At 35.6% G+C, this 27609-nt stretch overlaps 1 protein-coding gene and 1 pseudogene across 1 annotated transcript; both read left to right on the top strand.

The window, feature by feature from the left end:
• Positions 1-630: 630 nt before the first annotated feature.
• On the top strand, positions 631-5264 carry LOC121266011 (premnaspirodiene oxygenase-like). Its single transcript, XM_041169697.1, is given in 4 exon segments — positions 631-676; positions 679-1320; positions 4230-4344; positions 4760-5264. Coding segments are annotated over 4 exon segments (1308 nt in total).
• Positions 5265-12640: 7376 nt separating this feature from the next.
• LOC121265659 lies at positions 12641-14314 on the top strand (annotated as a pseudogene).
• Positions 14315-27609: the final 13295 nt, after the last annotated feature.

Here is a 27609-nt window from a genome sequence, read left to right as displayed (position 1 = left end):
AAAGTCTGTCAGGAAATGTATGCCAACACATGCATGAGAGAGAGAGACCTGATGGCCATTATAACCAGCAGCTGTGCAGGCTGCAGAAGATTCTTCTTCAGTGCTGCAACTAACAAAGTGATTGGACGACCGAGTTTAAATTCAAAGTCGATGTGAATAAGCTGCGGCCATTTGATTTTCGCTGCAAATAGTTACTTATTGCAACGATTTTATTTGTAACAAAATGAAAATCGCTGCAAAAGATTATTTTTCTTCTGGTATACTACTTATTATTTTATCATTACTTTTTATTATTATTTAATATTTTATTATTTGTTTTTACTATTATTCACATATCATTTGATATCACATGAATTCAAATCATGTTATTATAAAAATTTAAGATAAGATTAATACCCAATAAGATGACGTGCCCCAACAAAATAACATAATTGTTTTTGAGAATTATTTAGGAAATAAATAGATATTGGGTATCTCGTATCAACTGCTGTTAAGATCGATAATATATAAACTAATCAATAACTGGAAGGCAATAATTGTAGTAATCCAGTTTATTTATATTCTTCTCCAGTAATACTCGGGTCCAACACTAAGTTATTTTCTAATTTTTTATTTTTATTTTTGGATTTAATGCACTTGCAACTGGGTGAAGTATCTGCAGTTGTGGCGACATCCCCAAGTTAGCCAGAGAGTTCATGAAGACCCATGAACTCGCCTTTAGCAAGAGGCAAGAAATTTTTGCAGCTCAGATTTTGACCTACGATGGCTTAGACATTTGCTTTTCTCCATTTGGTGATTATTGGAGACAAATGCGAAAAGTTTGCGTAATGGAACTCCTGAGTGCCAAGAGGGTCCAATCCTTCTCTTCTCTTCGAGAAGATGAGGTTTGTAATCTTGTCGAGTCCATCCGCTTATCTTCAGGATCACCGATCAATTTTACAGAAAAGATCTATTCCTTAACGAGTACCATCGTGTGCAAGGCAGCTTTTGGCAGCAAATGCAAAGATCCTGATGTATTTATATCGTTGGCCAAGGAAGCAATATCTGCAACAAGAGGCTTTGACTTGGCCGATTTGTTTCCTTCCAAGAAATTTCTTCGTGTGATTACTGGAATAAAAACTAAAGTAAAGGAAATGCATCGGAAGATTGACAAGATCGTCGAGAACATCATCCATGAGCACAAGGAGAACCAGATGAGTGCAGCAATTAGCGAGGTAGAAAGGGGGAAGGAAGATCTTGTTGACATTCTTTTGCTCCTTCAGCAAACTAGCAGTCTTGAGGTCCCCATTACAACCAAGAACATCAAGGCTGTCATCTGGGTTAGTATACACACACATATAGAGTAATGTAATCTGCTAGTAAGGTGTATAGAATTTTCAATATATATATATATATCATGCTCGTTATAAAAGATCAGTTGAATCCCAAGTAATTCCTCGGTTGATTCACACTTGTCATTTACATATTTCTCTTATCTTAAGAACAATATGTGAATATTTCCAACTCCATTCCGGGACATGTTTTGTAATGCCCCGTCTCCGAGGGTCCAGAGAGTTAACTCATGTCGTTAAAAATCATTCTCCATCCACATAGTACATAATCAAATTTTTCTCAATCTCACAAACTACTCATTAATTCACATCAAGTACTTCAGTATAATTAATCCAAGACAATACAAAGTCTTAATAAAAACATCAACCTCCCAACAATTCATATCATCAGAACGCAACAAACTTACTGAATAACAAAATCCTCAATCCTCATGCAAACCTCTTATACTTAAACTACTGTTCTTAACTCCTCTTACCTATGCTCCATATTCTTGATCATCAACTGGAATATTCAAATCATCTGAAAATATTGGAGATAAGAGGGGGTGAGTTATCAACAACTCAGTAAGCAGAGAACATATACTTGCGTGCAAGCATGAGCCATTTTCAGAAAGTTCAGTATGCAGAAACAAAACATTATATTTTTATATGCAGATCTCAGAAATATGTTATCAAAAAATCAGAGCGACTTTTCAGACTTTTTAGACTCAAAAATTAACTGTTCATATTTAAAGATACTTTCCATATTCAAAGACCATTTTCATATTCAACATCCAATTGTTTATATTCAAATATCCATTTCATAATCAAAGACATTTTTGGCATTCAAAAACTATTTTCATGTTCGAAAACCAACTGTACATATTAAATATCATTTTCATATTCAAAATCGTTTTGGCATAACATAACTGAACATCTTCATCTTATCGTATCATGTCATATCGTATCATGTCATATACCAAGTTTAACCCCCGTGGTAGGGTTGTGCTATCCCCGGTGACCAAACCAGGCAGTATCATATGGTGAACTTCCCATTTTTCAATCTCAGAGCCCCGAGTGTGCACACAGGAAAGAATACGTAAAAAGACCACTTTGTTTTCAAAGTGGCTGCACTCATATCATATCATATCATGGTGGTACCAACCATATCACGTGAACTAGTATCATCATATCAGAACCATATTCAGAATCAGATCCAGAATAGATAAGTATGCCAAAGGTTTATCATATCCATATCATATCAAAACACGTGCGAAACATATTCATATCCTTTCCATTTGATAAAAAACATATCCAAATCATTTTATATCACATGTATAAAAAAAATCTCAATGATATCATATTTGTTTTTTTGCATATTTCAGAAACATATCAAATATTGCTCATGTCTACACAAGGCATGTCAGAAAAATATTTTCTCTTTTCCGTACAGATTTCATGAGTGATGCAAATAAACGACCGAAATTGATTTTTTTCAAGTTTTCATTTCATCACAAAATATGCAAAGTTTGCAGAAGGTCAACATCAGTCTCAATAATTCGTATAAAACCTAGCATAGGAACCCCGCTTACTTGGAATTCTTAGCTTTTTCAGAATTTTCCTCAAAAAAGTCGAGTCGACTATAAATCGTCACCTAGAAAATAATCACGTAATTTCCGTAAGTTTCCAATCAATTACATATTTCAATATTTAAGCTTAAACTTCTAAAATAACCTATTTTAATTCCTCAAAACTTAAAACCTTCATAATTCCAAAATATATCACCACTTTCTAAAATCATTAATATCCACCATAACCAACGTCAAACTCAAAACACCAATATTTAAACCCGAAACTGCTAATAAATCTCACATCATAAATCAATCACACAAACAACTCCATAATCCAATCCAACCGACCCCCTTACACCTCGGACTCAGTCCGGCACAACCAACCAATTCACAGCAAATATGAGTTAGCGCAAAAATACATTTAAATCTCAAAAGTTCTTTGAGAAAATACTTACAATGCTATAATATAATTTTTGAAAGATCACGGAGGTGCTAGAAATGGCGGCACAGTAACATAACAGTGCAAAATACACTGTGGCCATAGGTCTCAAAAACTCACTTTTGAACAGAGACAAACCAAGACCCAAAATTGATAGGGTAGGGTTTAGGGATATCAGTGAAGCTAGTGATGGTGGTGGTTGGCCGTGGGTGGCGGCGCAAAGGGTGGTTGAAGACCAAAAATACTCAAATCGGAAATGGGGTTGGTTGTGCTTCACCGGTGACGGATCGGAGCTGAGGTTGGGTGCATTGGGTTGCTAGGAGGTCGAGGATGAAGTGGTAAAGAAATGGTGGCACGACGGCGGCGCTGGAGTGAAGAGAGCACCGCGGCTTGGTGTGGTACGTTGGGGCTATCGGCGGCGAGTTAGGGGCTGAAATTGGTGGGGTGGAGAAGGAGAAGAGCACGGGGAGAGAGAGGGAGGAGGTGCCGCGCAGTAGAGAACTGGAAGGAGAAGAAAAAAAAAGAAGAAAAAAAAAAGAAAGAATAAGAGAAAAAGAGAGGAAAGAGAAAATTGAGGAAAAGAAATGAGATCCAATCCTCATATATTGGGTCACAAAATGATCCAACGGAAACGATTTCAAAACAACAAGTACAATAAAATAATTCAAATGTAGTGATTAAAATGAAAATAAATAATTAAATCCAACAAGAAGTTAATTTAATATGAAAAGAAATTTAAATGCATAACAATAATTAATATTAAGGAAACATGTCAAATTTAATTTTCACAATTTAAAAATCATAAAAATAATCCCACTAAAATCTGAAAATTTTAAAACAAGAGAATCAATTTTTAAATTAATAATAAATAATTCTTCAATTAAAAATACACTAAAAATACAGAATGTTACATGTTTGCTGCCGGAACTGATACTTCATCAGCCACGGTTGTTTGGGCTATGGTAGAAATGATGAGGAATCCTACAGTTCTGGAGAAGGCACAAGCTGAGATAAGACAAGCAATGTTTTGAATACCGTACCGGATGACGTACCGGTCAAGGCACTGGAACGAAATATTTCGGTACCAGTACCGTTTCGTGTACCGTTTCGGGATAGTCGATATATGAATAAATTATATATATAAAATATATATAACAATTATATTCTAAAATAATAGTTTATATATGAATAAATTATATATAAATACATACATATATATAAATTATAAATAGTCTAGTCTAAATTGGGGGTCAAAAAATGAACTTGTAGTTTGAAAAAATGAAAAAAAAAATGAAGGCCGAAATTTAAGCCGAAACGGCCGGTACCGGCCGGTATTTAAGCCGGTACGAAATACAGGTAATATCTGTACCGGCTCAGTGGCCGGTACGGCAAATATCGGCCGTACCGGCCGATACGAAACTATTTTTAAAACTTTGAAGACAAGCCTTCAGAGGAAAGAAAAAGGTGGATGAGAAAGATGTTGGGAATCTAAGTTACTTAAAGTTAGTGATCCAAGAAACTCTGAGGCTACACCCTCCTGCTCCCATGTTGGTCCCAAGAGAATGCACAGAGCCATGCGAAATTGATGGATATGAGATACCCGTCAAAACTAAAGTCATCATAAATGCATGGGCAATTGCAAGAGATCCTGCATATTGGAATCATGCTGAGAGTTTCATGCCGGAGATGTTTGCAGGTAGTTCAACTGATTTCAAAGGGACTAGCTTTGAATATATCCCTTTCGGTGCAGGGAGGAGGATGTGCCCGGGAATATTATTAGGTCTTGCCAATGTTGAACTTCCTCTCGCTCAACTGCTGTATCATTTCGATTGGGAACTCCCAGGCCAGAAGAAACCAGAGGATCTAGACATGAGTGAAACCGTTGGCGCTGTTGCCGCAAGGAAAAAGCCCTTGTATTTGATTGCAACTACATTTACGCCTTGATCACTTCATGACGAATCCCTCGCCGCGGCTGACTTCCAGATTTAATATATACACGACGACGATCTGAAAATGAAGGAGATATTATATCAGATATTAATTCGTTTATATCGATCTCCCTGGATTTCACCCTTCACTGCACTGTTAATTAATCACTGTACTTGAATTAGTTAATGTCATGATCATTTATTCCCGATATATAGTATTTTCTTCATGAAGAATCTTAGCGTTGATTGCTGGACAATTCATGATCTTTCATGTAAACAAGGATTGTAAAAGTGATGAATCATGTATGATCTGCATGCCTGCCTGGGCAGGGTTTTAATCTTACATCTTTTAAGATTCTTGGTACGTAATTGGTTGCCTTCACGTTATAGTTCCCAACACCAAATGTCGCCTGCCCTCCTATTATAATTCCCAGTTTAATTAGCTGCAATTTTCCAGTGACGTTATTGTATCTCCTTAGTTAATTAATTGATCTTCGCGCATAATCATGATTCTAATTGAATAATATCACACGATTAGTTAGATATATAATATAATATGGAAGAACATTCGATCATGATTACAGTTAAGCTAAGAATATAGTATGATTTAATTTAGCACATGTATAGTCGCCAATCTTTTTAAAAAAAAAAAACACACAATTTCATTTATAGTCGCTTCATTAACCATTAAGTAAAAAAAAAAGTTAAAATACTCGAGCAATAACTTTTATACGTAACTTTGAGAAATTCTACTAACATTTTCCATTAACATTTTCACAAATTTTATCAAATTGTGTATTCGCAGCTTCGGTAAAGATGTGGCAACATTAGCAAGTAGTCACAACTCTATACACTCCATTTGTTTGATTAATTATGTGATGGTGACTAATCATATACTTTTTTGTTATATCTGAATTTCTTATGCATAACTCAATAAAACATCTCAAGTGCGAGATAAGATGAGGGATGTAATAGATGATTAGGGGTGTAATTTAGAACAGGAAAACCGGTCCGGACCGGATCAGACCGGTTTTATCGGTTTTGAACCGGTCCGGTCCGGGACCGGTTCTTATAATGTAAAAACCGGCTGGTTCCGGTCCGGTTCCGGTTTTGGAATTTTCCGGACCGGACCGGACCGGTTTATTAAAAATATATATAAAAAAATAATATTTATATTATTGTATATATTAGTTTTATACAAAATATTATATATATATATTAATAATTAATATATATATGTTTTATATATTATGTATAATTATAAATTTTTATGTGAAATTTTTATAGATAGTATATAAAATTATATATATGAAATAATATCATATATGAAATAATTTGTTATTATAATTTATAAATTATTACATAAAATGTTAATACTAAATCACTAAAAGTTTATAACTAATACTAATATTAAATATATAGTTATACTAATACTTATATATAACTTATAACTTATAACTATACCAATAGTCTAATATTAATACTATTATATAGTCTAATATATTATTTAGCTATACTAATATATAAGTCTATAACTAATAGTTATAGACTATTTAACTAATACAGTAATACTAATCGTCTAATATAAACTATAAATTATAGTTATACTTATAATTAATACTAAAAGTTTATAACTAATACTAATATATAACTATACTAATAGGCTAATATTAATACTATTATATAGTCTAATATATTATATAGCTATACTAATATACAAGTCTATAACTATTTAACTAATAGTCTAATACTAATAGTTTAATATAGACTATAGACTAAGACTATAGTTATACTTATACTAATATAGTTATACTAAATCACTATAACTAGTACTAATATATAACTATACTAATAGACTAATATTAATACTATTAGACTAGTCTAATATATTATATAGCTATACTAATATATAAGTCTATAGCTATTTAACTAATACTAATAGTTTAATGTAGACTATAGTTATAGTTATACTAATATAGTTATACTAAATCACCATAACTAATACTAATATATAACTATACTAATAGACTAATATTAATACTATTAGACTAGTCTAATATATTATATAGCTATACTAATATATAAGTCTATAGCTATTTAACTAATACTAATAGTTTAATGTAGACTATAGTTATAGTTATACTAATATAGTTATACTAAATCGTTATAACTAATACTATTATACTAATATATAACTTATAACTATACCAATAATCTAATATTAATACTATTATATAGTCTAATATATTATTTAGCTATGCTAATATATAAGTATATAACTAGTAGTTATAGACTATTTAACTATTTAACTAATACTAATAGTCTAATTTAGACTATAGATTATAGTTATACTTATTATTAATACTAAAAGTTTTTACTAAAAGTTTATAACTAATACCAATATTAAATATATATTTTATAACTAATATTAATATATAACTATACTAATATACAAGTCTATAACTATTTAACTAATATTAATAGTTTAATATATTATATAGTTATAATTATACTAATATATAAGTCTATAACTATTTAATTAATACTAATAGTTTAATATAGACTATAGACTATAGTTATAGTTATACTAATATAGTTATACTAAATCACTATAACTAATACTAATATATAACTATAGTAATATGCTAATTTTAATACTATTAGACTATGGTATATTAAATGTATTACAAATATATATATATATATTATATAGTCTAATATATAAAATATTTGACTATAGTATATTAAATGTATTACAAATATATATATATATAGTTATATTAAATCAGTATAATCTATTAAATGTATTACAAATATGAAATATATATAAATTTTAATTATCATTTAAAATAAAAACACATTGAAAAGAATTAAATTTGAATTAAATAGGAAAGGGCCAAAGGAAACGGCGCCGTTTTCATCTATTTGAAAATCCTAAATGTGTCTATCTGAAAACTTCATCTCCTTCCACCTTCGTGAATCTGTGATTCACTGATTTCACTTTCCCCCGCAGCCCCGCTCGTCTCTCACTTCACTGATTTCACTTTCTCCCGCAGCTCTCTCTGTCTCTCACTCTCAACTCTCTCGCCTCTCAGCCGCTCGTCTCTCACTTCTCAGCCCTCTGCTCTCGCAGCCTCGCCCCTCGCCTCTCGCAGCTCGCCCTCTCCGTCTCTCGTTCTGTCTCTCACCCTCAACTCTCCCGCCTCTCACTCTCTCGTCTCTCAACTCTTTCGTCGTCGCTCTCAATCTCTCTTCTCTGTTCTCTCAACTCTCTCAGCCCCTATCTCAGTCTCTTTGTCAATTGGCCCTTGGCCCCCCACGATAAGTATTTTTTTAAAAAAATTACATACTATCCTACTATGATTTATTATGATTTTTGTGATTGGGTTTTGTGATATTGAGATTTTTGTGAATATGTGATTGCCGATTGGATTGATTGGGCTTTGTGATTGGGTTTTGTGAATCCGTAATTGTCAATATGGCTGCTGCTAAAATCATTGTTTCCATTTCTAAATTTGCCTTTACATCTATCATCCAACTCTACCTCTTTTTGTGAATCCGTAATGCTTGATGCATGAGAGATGCAAACAGCTAGGCTATACGAGAGGTGAATGTGTGTGTGTGTGTGTGTGTGTGTATATATATATATATATATATATATAATTGGTTCTTCATCTAGTTTTTACCATAGAAATAACTTATCTTATTTTTTTCGATTAGGTTACGGCCTCTTAGCTGATGTTTTGGTAATACTTCTCTTATCCAAGCATACATGCAATTATAATTTGCATAGAGTTAGTGATTAACTAATTGCCATAGACAAATTTTTTTTATAAACAATTTTTTAATGACAAACTGTAAAACTTACATTTTAAAAAAATCGAAAAATCGGACCGGACCGGACCGGAAACCGGAAGTACCGGTTTAGGAGGGTAACCGGTGCGTAATCGGTTTTGAAAAATACAAAACCGGTACATACCGGTTCGGTCCTAGATTTTGTCTAAAACTGGACAGGACCGATTACATCCCTATAGATGATGTTTCTCTCAGTTGCATGAATATCCTGCAACAGTGTCATAAATAACTATGCATTCTCAACATTCTAGTTAACACCCAAACATTCATGAGCACTGCTGCATTATTGAAGACCAGGGCTGAATGCGAGCTATTTGGTTTAGATGAAGTTCTCTGACAGTTGAGCAGAGGAGGCTCGTTAGTCTGATCGAAGTCCCCACGATGAATGGTGAGTTCCAATGCCACACTGCTGACAATTTGTGGTATGCTGCAAGAACTTGAATCTACCATTTTCTGTCCAGAAATTTAAAAGCAAAACAAATATCTGAAAAGCATGTCCATCACAGCAACTTCTGCTTCTTTTCAGAAAGTTCAAGAAGCAGAATTTGAATTCAAGACTGATGAAAACAAAAGGGGTTTGAGAAAATTGCGCTTCATGAGCTTAAACAACTCAATTTGATTAGGGATATGCCATTTTTATGTAGATTTGACCAGTCATCTTTAATTCCAATTGGCTAGAGAATATGAAGCTGTTTTTTCAATTGGCTCTGCATCTCCGGGACCACTGAATTATTCTTCACCAGATGGTTCTTGAATCATTTATATTTTACTCCAAATTAGCTATGACTTTATGCCTCGTTTTTAACGCCCCGACCCTAAAAGTCCGGAGAGTTAACTCACATAACCTGAATATCAACGCCAACAATACCAATATATTTCCTAAACCAAGAATATATCCTTCCAAATCTTCAAAATATCGTAAACACTTCAATTTAATAAACCATTCATAGTCACAATCAAATCCTCAATATCACAATTCAAATAAAATATCAATTTTTCTTCATGTCTCAAATAATCAACTAGAATAAAAAATAAAAAAATTTGACATAAGTCCCATAAACTGTCCAAATCCATTGAAATCAACAATAAACAAATAATATCCAGCAGCTGTACTAATATTGCGAGATACCCTAAACTATTCACAGCTAATCTTGCCCACAGACTATAATACTGATCCCCAGTTGAACCATCAATGTCATCTGAAAATATTATGAAGAGTAAGGGATGAGTTATCAACAACTCAGCAAGCAGAGAGCATATACTAGCATGTAAACATGAGCATTTATAACATTAATAAACTAAACCAAAACATTTTCTTTCAGAATGTAGAAACAACCGATTTTACTTTCAAAATGCATAAACCAAAACTTGGTGCAAAACATCAGAGCGAAATTTCTAGAAAGACAAACTTATTCCCCAAAAAAGAAAATCCATTGGCATATCCAAACTGAAACATTATATTTGTATCATCTCATAGCATCACATCGGGACTAATACCATGTTTAACCCTCGTAGTAGGGTTATAAACCACCATTATACCCATGACTAGGCCATATACCAAGTTTCACCCCCGTGGTAGGGTTATAAACCACCATTATACTCGTGGCTGGGTCATATATCATATTTCACCCCCGTGGTAGGGTTATAAACCACCATTATACCCGTGGCTGGGCCTTAACAGAAACAGAACTGAACATCATCGGAATCAGATCACATTCATATACAAAATCAAAACTTCATGCCAAGGTTTTCAGATGACACATCATATCAAAACAAAGTACTGAATAGTTTCAGATCATTTCACATGTTCGAAATAAACAGAATTAAAATATTTTCATTTATTCATAACAAAAACTTTTAGATTTTCATATTCACTCTTTTGCATAATTCAGAAATAAAATGTACAAAATTAGCTCATGTCTACACCAGTCATGACAGAAAATATTTTCTCTTATATAGAATTTGTGCATATGCAGAATAAACATCTGAGGTCGTTTTCAGATTTTTTTTTCAAAACAAACATACTTATTTTCAAAGTCAACCTCATTTCATTTCTTTTATACAAAACTAGTATATGAACCCCGCTTACCTGACTTCCGTGTATTATCGACACCTTGAGTCGGAACTCTAATAGTGACACCACCTAAACAAAACATAAACCCAACATTTAATAAACCAAACCAGTAGGCTGCTATTTATTGAGTAATAAACCAAAACAGCCCCCTCTTAACTCAATAACTAACATAAAATTAAACCCAAACAGTATTCTCCTCAAACCATTTGCATTTAAACCCCAAAACAGCCACCCTTTATCAACACCAAACCAACCATAGATATTTCCAAAACCAACAACAGCAACTCCAATGATTAAAACATAACACAAACAATACATCAACTCCAACCTTCAAAATAAACTTCAGCGCAAGCATCATATATTTTAGTCGTTCAACAATTCAGAACTTGAGTACCTGCGCCACTCACAAAAACACCCAACACAACCGGCTCAAACATCCATTGTACACACCGTCCATAAACCATCCCGGGCAGCCCTCAATCACTTCTATACGCCACACACATTAACCCCAAAAAACCACACCAACGTAATAATTAAAATAATTAAACAAACAAACAAACAAAAATAAATAAGTCGTAGAAAAAAAAATGACGTACAAGGGGTCTGTGTGTGTGCAAACAAAATAGGGGATAGAATTACAAATTTAGAAGTGAGATCAGTGAATGGGATGGATGATTACTGAAAGAAAGAATTCGAAGAGGAAACTCGACAATGGCACAAGATTTCGAGACCCATGAAGATCTGAACACTGCCATTACCCAAAGAAAAATCATGAAATCGTCTAAGAGTAAAGAGAAACAGAAAAAGAGAGAGCGATGGCTCACCGTTGTGGAGAAAAAAAAAATCAGCCAACGGCGAAGAGATTTCGAGTGCCCACGAAAACGCAGCGCCAGCTAAGAATGAACCCAAAGATCTGCATAAGAGAGAGAGTCTGAGTAGTTGAAAATGCAGTGAGGGAAGTTTTCAAGTGAGAGACTGAGAATAACCGTAGGAATGTGGGAAGAGGCACATGGAATGGAGAGGTTTTCGGGAAGAACAGGACAGCTGGGAAAGGAAAGAAAACAAAAGAAGAAAAGAAAAGAAACCGACGGGAAGAAGAAAACAAAGAGGGAAAAAAAATAACACTCACTAACGATGCCGTTTACTAGAGTCCTCCGAGCTGGGCTTCATCTGTACCTGGACCTTGGGCCCGGGTGTTACATCGTTAGTCAGTCATCACCATCATGAATGAGACACAACATTAAATTGTCTTCGTATTATATAGCAGGTAAACTAATTTTGACACAGCCTGAAAGGACTATTATTTTCTTGTGACAAAACCTTTCAACCTCCAAAACAAATATATGGGTAACAAAAAGATATTTAGTTCTTGGTCCAACTAATCAATAATTGGAATGCAATAATTGTGTTAGCTTTTTCGGATGACTATCTACTGCATCGATCTTCTCTCACCTTTTTCTTCCATGGCACTCCAATATTCCTTGGCTCTCATCACCACTTTCCTCTTCCTTCCTTTGATTTGGCTCTTAAAGAGATGCAGAAGATCAGCCAAAGTTCAGAAATTGCCCCCGGGACCCTGGAAATTACCACTTATTGGGAACTTGCACAACTTGGTTGGATCCCTACCGCACCATGCTCTCCGAGAACTGGCTAGAAAACATGGACCGCTCATGCACCTGCAACTGGGTGAAGTATCTGCAGTTGTGGCAACATCCCCCAGGATAGCCAGAGAGTTCATGAAGACCCATGACCTAGCCTTTGGGAAGAGGCAAGAAGTTTTGGCAGCTAAGATTTTGACCTACGATTGCTCAGACATTGCTTTTTCTCCAGTTGGTAAATACTGGAGGCAAATGCGAAAAGTTTGCGTCTTGGAACTCTTGAGTGCCAAGAGGGTCCAATCCTTTTCTTCTCTTCGAGAAGATGAGGTTTGTAATCTCATCGAGTCCATCCGCTCATCTTCAGGGTCACCGATCAATTTTACAGAAAAGATTTATGCTTTAACGAGTACCATCGTATGCAAGGCAGCTTTTGGCAGCAAATGCAAAGATCCTGATGTATTTATATCGTTGGCAAGGGAAGCAATATCTGCAGCAGGAGGCTTTGACTTGGCCGATTTATTTCCTTCACAGAAATATCTTCGTGTGATTACTGGAATGAAAACTAAACTAGAGGAGATGCATCGGAAGATTGACAAGATCGTGGAGAGCATCATCCATGAGCACAAGGAGAGCCAGATGAGTGTAGCAATTAGCATGGTTGAACAGGGGCAGGAAGATCTTGTTGACGTTCTTTTGCGCCTTCAGCAAAGTAGCGGCCTTGAGGTCCCCATTACAACCAAGAACATCAAAGCTGTCATCTGGGTTAGTATATATATATATATCTGCCATCATGCTCATAAAAATACAGTTGAATCCCAAGTTCTTGGGTTCATTCACACTTGTTGTCATTAACATGTTTCTCTTTTTCTTAAGAACAATCTATGAATATTTCCAACTACATTGCAGGACATATTTTCTGCTGGAACTGATACTTCATCAACCACAATTGTTTGGGGTATGTTAGAAATGATGAAAAACCCTACAGTTCTGGAAAAGGCACAAGCTGAGATAAGACAAGCCTTCAGAGGAAAGAAAAAGGTCCATGAGAAAGACGTTGGGAATCTAAGTTACTTAAAGTTAGTGATTCAAGAAACTCTGAGGTTACACCCTCCTGCTCCCATGTGAATCCCAAGAGAATGCACAGAGCCATGCGAAATTGATGGATATGAGATACCCGTCAACACTAAAGTCATCATAAATGCATGGGCAATTGCAAGAGATCCTGCATATTGGAATCATGCTGAGAGCTTCATGCCAGAGAGGTTTGCTGGTAGTTCAGCTGATTTCAAAGGGACTAGCTTTGAATATATCCCTTTCGGTGCAGGGAGGAGGATTTGCCCGGGAATATCATTAGGTCTTGCCAATGTTGAACTTCCTCTTGCTCAACTGCTGTATCATTTCGATTGGGAACTCCCAGGCAGGACGAAACCAGAGGATCTGGACATGAGCGAAACCGTTGGTGCTGTTGCCGCAAGGAAAAAGCCCTTGTATTTGATTGCAACTGCTTTTACTCCACTTCATGACGAATCCCGCGACTGACAATTCCATGTTAAATACACGATCTGAAAATGAAGAAGATATCATATCAGATAATCCCTTTATATAGATCGATCATCTTCTAGGATTTCACCCTCGATCATCACTGTGTTAATTAATCACCGTACTAGCTAGAAGTTAAAAGTGTATTCTACATAGTATTTTCTTGGAAAATCGTAGTGTTGATTGCTGGAGAATTCATCTTTCATACAAGGATTATTGTAAGAGTGAATCGTGTATCTGCATGCTTTGGCTGCAAGGTTTGAATCTTACATGATCTTTTGAGATTCCTGGTAATTGGTTGCATGCCTTAAGTACTACGTTAGTTCCCAACACCGGACAAATCTCGCCCTACTAAATATATATTCTGATTGAGAATATATATTTCCAGGTTAGCTGCAATTTTCCAGTGTTAGTGTCTCCTACTTAATTAATTACATGATCTTCAATCATAATTATGATTCTTTTTTTCTTTTTTCTTTTTTTATGAAAAGAGTATCCTTTATTGAAAAAAGCTTAAACTAAAGTTTGGATACATTGAGTAATAGCATCCAAAGAAATGATAAGTCACTAATGCTAAGTGCACTTATGCTCAAGGCATGAGCTACAGAATTATTAGCTCTCACAGTATGCCTAACAGACCATGAAGTGAAGGAACCTAAAGTAGTCCTTGTGTCATTGATCAGTGTTCCAACATAGCAGTATGTCTCTAAGCTTGATTGAAGACAGTTAACAACTTGCAGTGAGTCTCCTTCCAGTATAACATCCTGTCATCTAGTGACTTGCAGAAAACAGAAGCTTTTAGAGCTAGCTGCAAAAGCTTCGGCTAACAAAGGACCAGGAAATAAATCATGCTGCATTCTCATAGTAGCCTTCACCTTCCCTTCCCAATCTCGAATTACAGCACCCACTCCAACCTTACAATTAATCTTGTCAAGAGCTGAATCCCTACTGATATAAGTGTGAGCAGATGCAGTCTTATTTGAATTTAAGAGCTCATTTAGTGGGATATTATCAGTTTCCACAAAATTATCATCCACGTTAAGGGGAATACCAGAGGATTGAGGACTTACCAAGTTGGTATTAGGAACAGAATCAGTAGGGATCTCCTCAGTTTCCATATAATAAAATATGGATGAATCGATGATTACATGACCTAATTAAGCTAGGAATATAAAATGATTTAGTACATGATCTTGCTAGCTTAGTTGCAATGATGCTATATATACTTAGTATGTCACGTACGTTAATCTTGTGAGCTTTATCTATAATCATGTAAAGATCTCATGATCTGATCTTAGGTTGACAATATTTAGCATGACCTGCAAATTTGAAATGACCTAATTACACAATTAAACAAAAGGGTTAGGTCATTTAGTAGGGATGGGACTAAAATTTAGGTCAGTTATGTTCATCTTGAGGAAATGTTAATATTGTTTGTGGTTCCCGCCAGTCTAAGCCCTTTTGGGCGACTCTCAATAGATAATAGATTGGTACTTACTATATATGTAGGTTACGTCTACTACTCAAAATTAAGGTGACGTAGCGGAAGCTATATAAAAGAAAAAAACAGAGGAAGAGCTGTGTCTTCCAGAGATAGAGACAACTTGCTAAAGCAACACAATGATATTATAATCCTTCACTCCTACAATGGAGGTCAGGGCTTCAAGACAGTGAAGAGATTCCTTTTAAATTGGAAAGTAACGACAAAATAAGAAGGAAATAAATCAATTTTCTGTCTAACGAAAATCTGCAAAAAAATCAGCACGTAAATGGCAATTTGTGAGATTCAATGTATAACTTTGCCAATGCTTATCCTAGCATCTTTCATCTTCAACGATCTTCAGGAGAAATTCAAATATGTCGCCACGTTTATTGACTAATTGCCACGTTAACTCAACTTAGCTCGTGTCCTTCATCATAAGGATATTAACTTAATAGCTAGTCTCTGATCCCCCAGTACGTACGTACCTTTCTCTTAAGAAATTAAATAAAACTGAAATTGAATTGCTCAATGAATCCGGATTAATCCATGCAATATAAAATGGTAATGCATATATGTTCGATACAACACGTATTATTATGATAATAAGTGCCTATTGCTTATAAACAGTAATGAATAGTATAATTTGTTCATTCATTTTTTTATGTCCTACCAATTTTAGCCTTCTGTTAATTAAGTTAGTGCATGTGTTTCCGTGTAGTTTAAGAATATAATTGTCTTATAATTGTCTTTTAGTCATCTCAAGGGAATGGTTTTACTGTGTTAATATTTTTTTTCATTTATTCTATTTGTGTCACCTCCCACATTTTTTTTCCTCTTCCCTCTCTCTCTCTCTAGACCCAAAATGCCCTCCCACATCTCCCCTCCAACTCGCATCTTCGTTGCCTCTCCACGCCATCGTCCAACTCCAATAGGGGTAGATCTCTCTCTATCTCTCTCTCTCTCTCTCTCTCTCTCTCTCTCTCCATCGTAGTTTGCCCTTTAGTTTTGTTTTGCTCCACCGCGCCATGGACAACCATCACCACCTTGGCCACGCCAACCCCTCTCAGTCGTCATGCCTAAGCATGGCTGTCACACAGTGACCTACACCACCAAGCCAATTGGCTACCGTTTTGTCACTTTGATTCTTCCATCAAAACTCACGCCCAGCCCCATCGCACTTCTCACGGCAATGCCACTATGAGCCTCACCACAGAGTAACCCCAATGCTGAGAACCACCACTATTAGCCACTGATTTCGGCTCAACCACCCTTTAAGCAAAAATTTTGGTTTTTCCTGTAAGTCTCTCGTTGCTTTTGAAGAAAAGGGTTTTTTTTTTTTTTTTTGCATGTTTGTTTTTTGAAAAAATATATATATAGATTTCAATTTTTTTTTGGATAGCCTATTGCAAAAAAAAAAAAGTTACAAGTTTTACGGGCTATAACATCTTGAACTATTAAGGCGTCTAAAAAAAGTTACAAGTTTTTGGGAGATAGGTCACAGAAGAACAGCTTGCAGCTCTATTTATCAATTGTGGAATGGTAATGGGACTTTTTCTACATATGTGGTTTTGGCATAGGGTGGTTGAGATTTTGGTCTTGAACAAGTGCTTTTATGATTGAAGGTTGTTGACTACTGAATATGTGGTGACCCTAATTCTATACTTTGTTTTGCCTTTATTTAGTTTACCAATGAAGTTAATGTGTATTTATATGGTGCATAGTTAAAATTTCTTTAAGTGGTGATGAATTGTGATGATTACTCAATCAAAACATTTGGATTCTACCCTGTGAGGGTCTTGCCTTATAAAACAGCTATTGCACAGGTTAACCCAAATGTTTTGCCTAGGGTGAGGGAGCCTACCTCATATAAAGATTGCATTTTTTGTTATCTATAGTTACTTTATTATGTATCGATTTGATTGGTTATTTCATTTTCAAACAGAAGATGAACGTGAGATATGTGCGAGAACTATCTATTGTACAAATATTGACAAGAAGGTTATCATTTTTAGTTCTATCATTGAATATGGGCTGTGGCGTGCCTACAAGATCATCTTTATCAAAATTGTTTTGGTTCATTTTGCACAGGTTTCTTAAGTTGATGTCAAACTCTTTTTTGAATCAGTTTATGAAGAGGTCAGTGATCATCCCTCGAATATAATTCTGAAATTTTATTTCTTGTTAATGCTTGGATAGTTGGATTGCCATATGCAAGAAATGCACTAATGGGGATAACCCTTTTTTTTTAATGCAGGTTTATGGCCTGAGGCTACTAGGGCCTAGGGGACTACAACCATTCCACTCATATCGCTTTTGTTGAGTTTGTAATGGTAATCGCTCATTTTTCATTATTACTACATGCTCAATCTTTTTTGTTTTTCATGCATGGTTTTGCTCCTTCAAAATATCAAGATTTATAAGAAATGAAGAGTTTTCAAATGCCCAACTCTTGGAAAGAAAGCTCTGATGACTGTTCTAGATCCTAGGCCAAATCCTGTTAACGTCGAGGAATTTTTTTTTTGGTGGACAGTAAGGATTTACTAAGTAGTGTGGTTGAGAAATCTGTACTTTGATAGCAGAGACTGCTACTCCTTTATACTTATTATGTTAGATTCGAATGAGATAATTCAAACTATGTTCATGGGCTTTCTTTTTTTTTTTTTTTTTTTGTATATTCTATATGACTTTTGCTGGTTTTGAGGTTGGTATTTATATTTTAATGATAATAATCTTTGAATAATTTGTGAGTGAATTAATAAATTCTTCTGTATGGATTTAAACCTCTTTCTTTAAGTATAGCTGCCTAGAATAAGGTTTGTCAACAGTTGTATTTGTGGATTGGATGTAGTTGTTGTATTTAGTAAAATATAAGGAATTATATTGATAATTTTATTAAAATATTTCTAAGTGTAAAGTATAAAATTATATTTTATATGTAATTATATCGCTATCCTAACAATAAAATTATCAATGAAATTTTACTAATATTGATAATTATATTTTAATATAATTCAATACTAACTACTATTAAAAAAATTATCAATATATTATACTTAACATACACCAATCATATGGTAGTTTAGCGACAAATTCTAATTACTTTGAGTCTTTACTTTGCTATCATATCTAATTTATCCAGTTTCTACATCCACATATTTCTAAGCACCTTATTGAATTTAAATTAATTCCTATTGGTATCCAAGATTTTTGGTTATATACCTTATGTATTCTATCAATCAGTTTTCCATCTTTTTTTTTTGTCTATTATTCATTTTGGAGTCCCAATATTTTTTTTTTAATATATATTTTGATTTTACAGTAAAATTTTGTGTTTATCTTTTCTTTAAACTGGGCAAACGTGCATTGCACGTTGAGCCTCGTGATTGCTATCACGAAGGTAGGTCCTACATAGACCGTCGCTCCCATGCTCCTTCAAGAGAAAATTTTGTATTATTATTCATGTTTGTCTTATTTGATCATCATAATATTTTTTTTTTCTTTAAACCTCCACTCCAATTATTTTCTAATTGAAAAATAAAAATGGCACAGGAATTAACCAATATTTTTGCAAGATGGAAATCCCTTGGGGAAAAGTTGGATTACGAAAGCTCAAAGGTTGGGCAAAGAAAACTATCAAGTGGAAAGAAGACAGAGACTGCTAATAGCAGGCAGGATGTTTAAAAAGTTCATCTACATAATAATTTGTTGATTAAGGAGTCATTGCCAACCACTGAGAAGGTCAAGAGAAGTTCTGGAAGAGATGTGGAAGTAAGTAATATGCTAATATTGTACATGATTAGATATGATTTTCTGTCTATATAAATAATAAATGATCTATAAGTGCTTATAGGAATAAATGAATAAATGAGATAGAAGTGAAATTTTTTTGTTGTTTAGCAAATTGAGTCTCCTGGGCTCAACTAACTAATGCAACTTTTGGTGGGTAGGTTGTAGACCTGAGATTGTAATTTGTTTTTTTCAATTTTTTGATAAGTTTTTTATATTTCATATGACATTTTTTCATTTTGATATTAGGATAGATTTTTTCTGCTCTTTAGGAGTTTTTTATGATTCTCTTCACATATATAGGTCACGAAGATTGCACGTGATTGCACTCAAAAATCGTTGTAGATTATACATGAAAGAGGAATTGCTCACCTAGATGTCAAACCTAATAACATTTATGTAACTTGGTGATTTGGATGTGCAATTCTCTCAATTAGACACGCAAGTAGACATCGAGAAAAAGTTTTCACGCTCTATTAGGGCTAATGTTCTTTCGTGACTGCATGGCGGCCGCTGAGGCCTTGCCTCTCCCGGCAGGTTGTCCTTGGACATTCGCGAATCTGGTTATGGCGGCTCCTCCACCTTTGCCAAAGGTTGAGGTTCCGTTATGTCCTCCTAAGATGATTGATGGAGAGGTTTGTTTCCTCTTCTCCAAAGAAGAAATAGATCGTTCTACCGAACCATTTCATTTCTCATTGGGTTTGAAGTTCCTTCGGATGAGATCGTCCATTGATTCCATTAGATCATTTATTCGAAGCCATTGGGGGCTTGCCAGGCAGCCAATAGTTTCCACGATGAGGCGCCCGTAATATTTTTATTCGCATGGCATCAGAAGAAGATTTCAACAAAGCACTCTCAAGGGAAGCTTGCGAGATTGAAAGGGTGCAATACCGTGTGTTTAGATGGACACCATTTTTTAATAAAGATGAAGAACCTTCACGGGTTCCTGTCTGGGTGGTTCTCCCTAGTTTACCACCCAACTTCTATCATTTATCAATGTTAAAGATGCTCACTGCACCGATAGGAGAATTTATGAGAAGAGATAACGCAACCAGTTATGCTATGAGAACAGTGGAGCCAGATTATGTTTAAAAAAATGGATGCGACTCAAATCCCATTGAAATCCTTTTGGATTGGAGCATCGGGACAACCAACGAGTTGGAATCAAGAGATCATATATGAAACTTTGTCTGCATACTGCACCCAGTGTAAGAAGCAGGGACATAATGATAAAACATGCAGATTTAAGGGGGACAAGAAAAGAAAGTATATAAGGTGGAGAAAAAATGGATGCCCAAAGAAGGAACCAACTAGGCACAAGAAGGGGAAAAGGTGTCAAAAAAGATATTTAAGGCAAGGAAAAATTGGGAGAGATCATAAGTATGGTGCCGGCTGAAAGTTCAAAAGGTCAAACAACAAATTCCTTAGTCATCATTGATCAAGAAAATATGGATACAAATGTCAGGGAGGACAAGCATATTGTGACTTCTGAAGGTGTTCATGAACAAGGAGAAAGTGCGGAGAGGGAGAATAATGATGAGGTTGAGAAAGGATGGCTACCAATATGGGAAGATGTGTGAGAAACATTTTACACGGTGGAAAATGATGAACTGGTGAAAGAAGGAGATGACTTGAGAAATATTTCGAAAAACTATGCTAGTGACAAGAAGAAGGATTCTTCTATTGCCTTGGAGCCGAACACATCTACTGAGGTTTGGATTGGGAAGGAAAGTTTGAAGGAGAGTGAGGAAGTATAGATTGACACGGTGCCTCTTGATGAATATGGCAATGAAATAGAGCCAGTGGATGAAATTCATTCGGAACACGGGGAAGAGGATGAGCACATCATGATGGATGATTTCAAGGAAGTTAGATCAGATTCGAAAGTGAATGAAGGTTCTACGGACAGAAACCGTGGAAAATTGGGGAAAGCTAGGAGTTCCAAGAGGGTGGTTTCACGCCCAATCAAACTAAATTTATGATAGGACCGTATTTTGCATGGAACATTCGAGGATTTGGGACCTCGAAAAGAAGGCTCAAGAAGTTGTTACGGCAATTCAAACCAAAAGTGGTGGCCCTTTTTTAACCATTTACAGTAGTAAGTAGGATCAAAAATTTTCCTCAAAGGTTTATGTGTGATCAATTCATCACTAATGAATCTTATGAAGGAAAGATTTGGATTTTGTGGTGTAATGAAGTAGTTGTCCAGATCGTAAGTATGAGTAACCAATTTATTACATTAAAGGTAAAGGAGAAGGACCAAGAGTTCATTTTTACTTTTGTTTTATGCCAAATGTAATCAAATGGATAGAAGAGCTTTATGGGCAGACTTAGAAGGTGTTGTGCCTACGAATATCCCTTGGATAGTGAGTGGGGACTTTAATATTATTCGGTCGGATAGTGAACGTCGAGGGGGAAGGCTGTGTACTCGAGTGGCCATGGAAGATTTTAATGTTTGGATTCAAAATTGTTGCCTGGTAGACATGCCTACTAAAGGGAATAGTTTGTCATCGTGTAATGGTCAGCAGGGTTTGGCGAGAATTTGGGTGAAGTTGGACAGAAGCCTTATGGATGTGAACTGCCTTATTTGAATTCCACATGCGACTACTCAATATCTTCCTAGGACCACATCAGACCATGTGCTGTTGGTGATTCTCTTGGATGGATACCACATTAAATTGGGTCCTGCCCCTTTCAGATTTCAACAAATGTGGATTGAACACGCAGACTTTTTAAAATTGATAGAGGATAATTGACAAGTGCATAGCCTTAATGCTGGATTATGGAAGTTTGCAGGGAAACTTAAGAGAATTAGAGTGGTGCTTCGTGAGTGGAATAATAAGGCATTTGAAAGAACTCAAAGTCACATTCAAGAGCTAGAAAACAGGATAGAGAGATTGGAGGAATCGCTCCTAGTAGATTTTAATGCAGATATTGAGCAGGATCTTATTGTGTCTAAACTGGAGTTGGATACTTGGATGGCCAGAGAAAAACCTTTGGGTGTCACATATGGCAAAACTGGACTGGTTGAAGGATGGAGACCGTAACTCTAAATTTTTTCATGCAGTCATCAACAAGAAGAAGCACTTCGTCATTTTGGAAATGAGATTGCCAAATAGAGAGATGATTCAAGGACCTGAGGTTATTCATCAAGGGGCAATGAATTATTTTCAAGATTTGTTGAAGAATGAGAGACAAGGTACGTTGCCTAACTTGGAACATTTAATTGCTCAGGTGGTTCGGGCGAAGTCAATCAAAGAATTATTGCAGAGCCTAATATGGAGGAAATGAGAGAGGCAACTATTAGTATTCCAAGTTCCAGCTGCCCGGGGCCAGATGGATTTGGATCTGGCTTTTACATAGCCTGTTGGTCGATCATCAAAGAAGATATGTTGGAAGCTGTGAAGGACTTTTTTCCGAGGAGTGGAGCTACTTAGAGCCTTTATGTCGTCACATGTGGTATTGATTCCGAAGGTGGACAAACCGTCAGGTTTTGATAAGTTTCGTCTGATTACTCTTTGCTCTGTGTTTTATAAAATCTGTTCAAAGATTATAGTCTCTCGTCTGAGTCATTTGCTTCCAAAGATGATCTCCCTTGAATAAGATGTCTTTATTCCTGGTAGAAGTATATTTAAAAACATTACTTTAACACAAGAAATGTGTCATTCAATTAATAGGAAAGATGTTGATGGTAATGTTTGAGTGAAGATTGACATGATTAAAGCTTACGATCGTGTTGACTGGGATATTTTATTACATGTATTGGTTGTTTTTGGTAGGGGTGTCAAATCGTGTTCGTGTCGTGTTAAGGTATGTACATTACACTTAATGGGTCAACACGAACACGACACGGTAAGATAACGGGTTGACACGACATGACCCGTTATGACCCGTTAATAAATAAGAATTAAATTGACACAACACGACACGACCCGTTTCAACCCGTTTACGTTAATGGGTTGAACAGACACGATACGACACAACCCGACCCGTTTGACCTAATTGATTTTATATAAATATATAAATATAAATAATATCTATAAAAAATAAAAAATTAACTACAAGTCTAAAATTATAATCCAAACAATAAAAATACCAACATTAAAATCCCAACAGTACCAAATATGATAAACACGCAAATATGATCCACACACATTGTAATAATATTAAAATTACATCCCAAATATAATAAACAAAACACACATTATAAACATATTAATGTTACAATCCCAAATATGATAAAAATACAGATCTAAACAAATTTAGAACTTGAAGAAGGAAGTGGAGCGTTCTCCTTGCCCTTGTTGATCTCAACTCTATTACATCTTCGGTTAACTCGTCCAATTTAACATCTTTTTCTATTTCTATCATGTCTAAATGAATCAAATTCTTGTACACAAAAAATAAATAAAAATGTTTAGTCATTAATTTATAAAGAAGTTAGTAAGGTTCCTAATTGCCAGAAACGTGCTCATTGGCATGAGTTTTATATTTTTAAAATTCTAGATCTTGATATTGCATTATACATCCAGAGAACCACATTTAAGATATGCATATTTTCATATCTTTTTCCTTTTTCAACTCAATCAAAGCACCATAATTTTACTTCTAAAACAGGGAAAACAAAAGCTTAGAGTCCTACTTTTTACAGAGGTTGAGAGCTCGGCATACATTTCGGATATTGCTTTTCCAAAGTATTCCTTTGCTTGAGGTCTCTTGATCTGGTGGAACACAAGAAACAGAGTCAAGAAAGTCATTTTTAATCGAGCCATGTAATTCCTCTCAAGAATTTGAAACCGAATACTTGCCTTAAATGTTGGAGTAAGCAAGCCACTAGCGTAAACAGTTCAAGCACCAAGGTCACAGCAAAATATGGATAAAAGGGAAAAAACGTTACAATCATGCATAGTGGCTGAAAAAATTGGTGACAACTAACAAAATGACGCTTTATTATATATATCTCCACCGCACCTCTTTGTATTACCCAAAATCCCCAATAAATACTTTTAACCAATAACCATAGCTTCTATTCTCATAGTTATTAGTCTAACTTGATTATCTCCAATCAGCTCAAATTCATCATTCCTGCGTACATAATTGCTGGAATAAAAATTAAATGCAACGATAAATAGAAAAACTGAAGCAGCTGAACTTCAAAGTTCCTTTCTTGAAAAAAAAAAGACAGAAGAAGAAGTAATAGTAGTAAATAGAAAATCTGAAGCAGTCCTACTTCAAAGTTCCTTTTTTGATATTAAAAAAAAAAAAAAGGTGGAAAAGCATCCCCAAAATGTAAAACTCACATAAACACAAAAAAAGAAAAAGAAAAAAAAAAGGAGTACGAGACGAAAGTAGGTAATTAAGGACAAACCAGAGCTTGTGGATGGATTTCCTGAGAGGTAAAACCTTTCTGTGAGAGAAAGAAATGGACACCTTGCGATTAGAGGAAAGGCCGAGATGGGGATTGGGTAGTGGTGGGGTTTGACTCCAGGAGATGATGATTTGGAGGGGAGGTGGTGTTCGTCTTGATTTAGTAGGCGCTCTTGTGAAAAAAAAGGGAAAAACAACAAGAATCTGAGTGAAATGTAGTGGGGCTGGGCAGAAGCTTCTCTTCTAATTTGTCTTCTTTTCCTCTTACATTTGGTCCGAGCGTATGGTCTTTCCTTTTTTTTTTTTTTTTTTAACAAAACCTCTCAGCTGCAAATGAAATTTGTAAAGTCAAGAAGAAAATTTTAAGATAGAAATCTAAAGGAGCAATCGGATAGCCAGAGTGGCATGGTGTTGATAATCTGAGATAACTTGCCTGAGCTTCCCTCCCAACAGCATCCATGTCAGCCAAGACAGCAGTCCTTGCTCTTAGGTCATCATTACACAGCTTCCCTAGATCTTGAGGGGCGGCGTGGGGGGTGGCATGAGAACTGAGGAGCTATGGGTTAAAGTCGAAGAGGGGGAGGCGGCACAAGAAGTTAGAACTGAGAAGTTGAGAAAATGAAAACTGAGGGGCGGCGTGGGCTATGAACTTGTTTGAGGGTTTTTTGGATTTTAGGTCTAAGGGTATAAAGGTAAATTCAATTTTCTTAACGGGTCATAACGTGTCATAACGAGTTGACCCGTTAGTGACCCGTTAAGCAATCGTGTCTAAACGGGTCAACCTGTTTTGACCCGAACCCATTAATGCTAAACTCTAACCCGTTTTTATCGTGTCATGTTTGTATTGAGTTAACAGGTCATGTCACATATTGCCACCCCTAGTTTTTGGTGCGTCTCCACAAGTTTTCTGTATGATTGAAGGTTGTATTTCTACTCCATGGTACTCCATTATAATGTACGGAACAATAAGAGGTTTCTTTCGAGGGGAAAAAGGGCTTTGCCAAGGAGACCCATTATCCTCATACCTTTTTATTATATTATAAGAGGTGCTTTCGCGACTCATTAATAAAAGCAGTTTGGAGAAAAAGATTAGTCAGTTTGTTTTGCCTAGAAATATGTCGTTGATTTCTTACCTCATGTATGTGGATGATGTGGTCATTTTTGCTAATGGGGCGAAGAAATCTCTTTGGGGCATCATGAAAGTCAAAAACACATGAAGAGTGGTCGGGTTAATGGATTAGTAAAGAAAAAAGGGCAATCTACTTTTCAAAACAATTTACAGCTGAAAGGAAGAAAGCTGCTATGTAGTTGACTAGTTTTTCAAAAGGTACGTTTCCATTTAAATACCTGGGAGTCCCTATTGTTACTAGTCGCTTAAAGGCCAAAGATTTGGATGAAATGGTGAACAAAGTAAGGAAGAAAATTGGGGATTGGAAAATGTGACTGATCTCGACTAGGGGAAGACTCATTTTACTGAGACATGCGTTATTAAGTATGCCTTCTCATCTACTTGCAGTATTGCAGGACCCAAAGGTAACCATTCAGATGCTTAATAGAATGCTAAGCTCCTTCTTTTGAGGGGAGGCTAAAGGGTAAAGCTAAGAAGAAGTGGATGGCATGGAGTAAAATGTGCCAACCGACTGATGAAGGTGGTATTGGTTTGAGGAAATTTTGAAGATATACAGATGGCATTTCACTCGAAATTTGCTTTCTTTAGAGGTAAATATGTGGGAGAGGGACATTTATCGTTGACGACCCCTAATAAGGGCTCTCGGTTTTGGAAAGCTATTAAAAAATATATTCCCATGGTCCTCGACCAATCGAAATGGTTGATCAAAGATGGCAAAGTATCTTTCTAGTTTGACGAGTGGGTGAATGATGCTCCTATTTGCAATCAACACCTAGTGATATCTAATCCCAAACTCAAAGTTATTGATTTCCGAATCGAAAATGGTTGGGATATTGAGTTGTTCTAAAGCCTAGTGGGAGTTAGTAAAATTGACGAGATCCTGTCTTTTTTTGCAAGCAAAAGAGAAGGTAAAGATGTGCTAGTATGGATGAAGAATATGGATGGTAATTTTACAACCAATAGTGCCTGGGACTGTGTGAGAATTAGAGCACTGGAAATGCAATGGTCTGAATGGGTGTGGAACCAATACATCCCTAAGAAGGCTTCAATAATAATGTGGAAGGCACTTAATGATTGCTTAAGTGTAGATGATCGTATCAGAAGAGTAGGAATTAATATAGTGTCTAAGTGTGACTACTGCAGGGAAGGAGGGTACGATGACCTTAATCACGTGTTGTTTGCATGGGATTTTGCACAGGAAATAAGGAGAACATGTGGAAGGCACTTCGGACTTGTCAATGTAAGGCATAGAAATTGGAAAGAACATATCCAGTATTGGTTTTGGAGGGTCAAATGCAGCACACAAATAGGTATACTAATTGGTTCTCTGCTAATTATCGTGAGCTGGAGACTTTGGGCGAGATGTTGCCTGGCTCTTATGGAAGATTGTACTGTCTTGGTGGAGAAAGTGTGGGCAGATATAAAGCATTGGCTCTCTTTCATTGGCCAAAGCTTAGTGAAACTGGCTAAACTCACTAGAATGGATTAGTTGATCCTTCAGGATTTAAATATTCCTGCGGTGCTACTGAG

The sequence above is a fragment of the Juglans microcarpa x Juglans regia genome, chromosome 5D (assembly GCF_004785595.1).
Source record: "Juglans microcarpa x Juglans regia isolate MS1-56 chromosome 5D, Jm3101_v1.0, whole genome shotgun sequence".
NCBI classification, from domain to species: Eukaryota; Viridiplantae; Streptophyta; class Magnoliopsida; order Fagales; family Juglandaceae; genus Juglans; species Juglans microcarpa x Juglans regia.
This window is presented reverse-complemented; position numbering and strand designations above follow the sequence as displayed.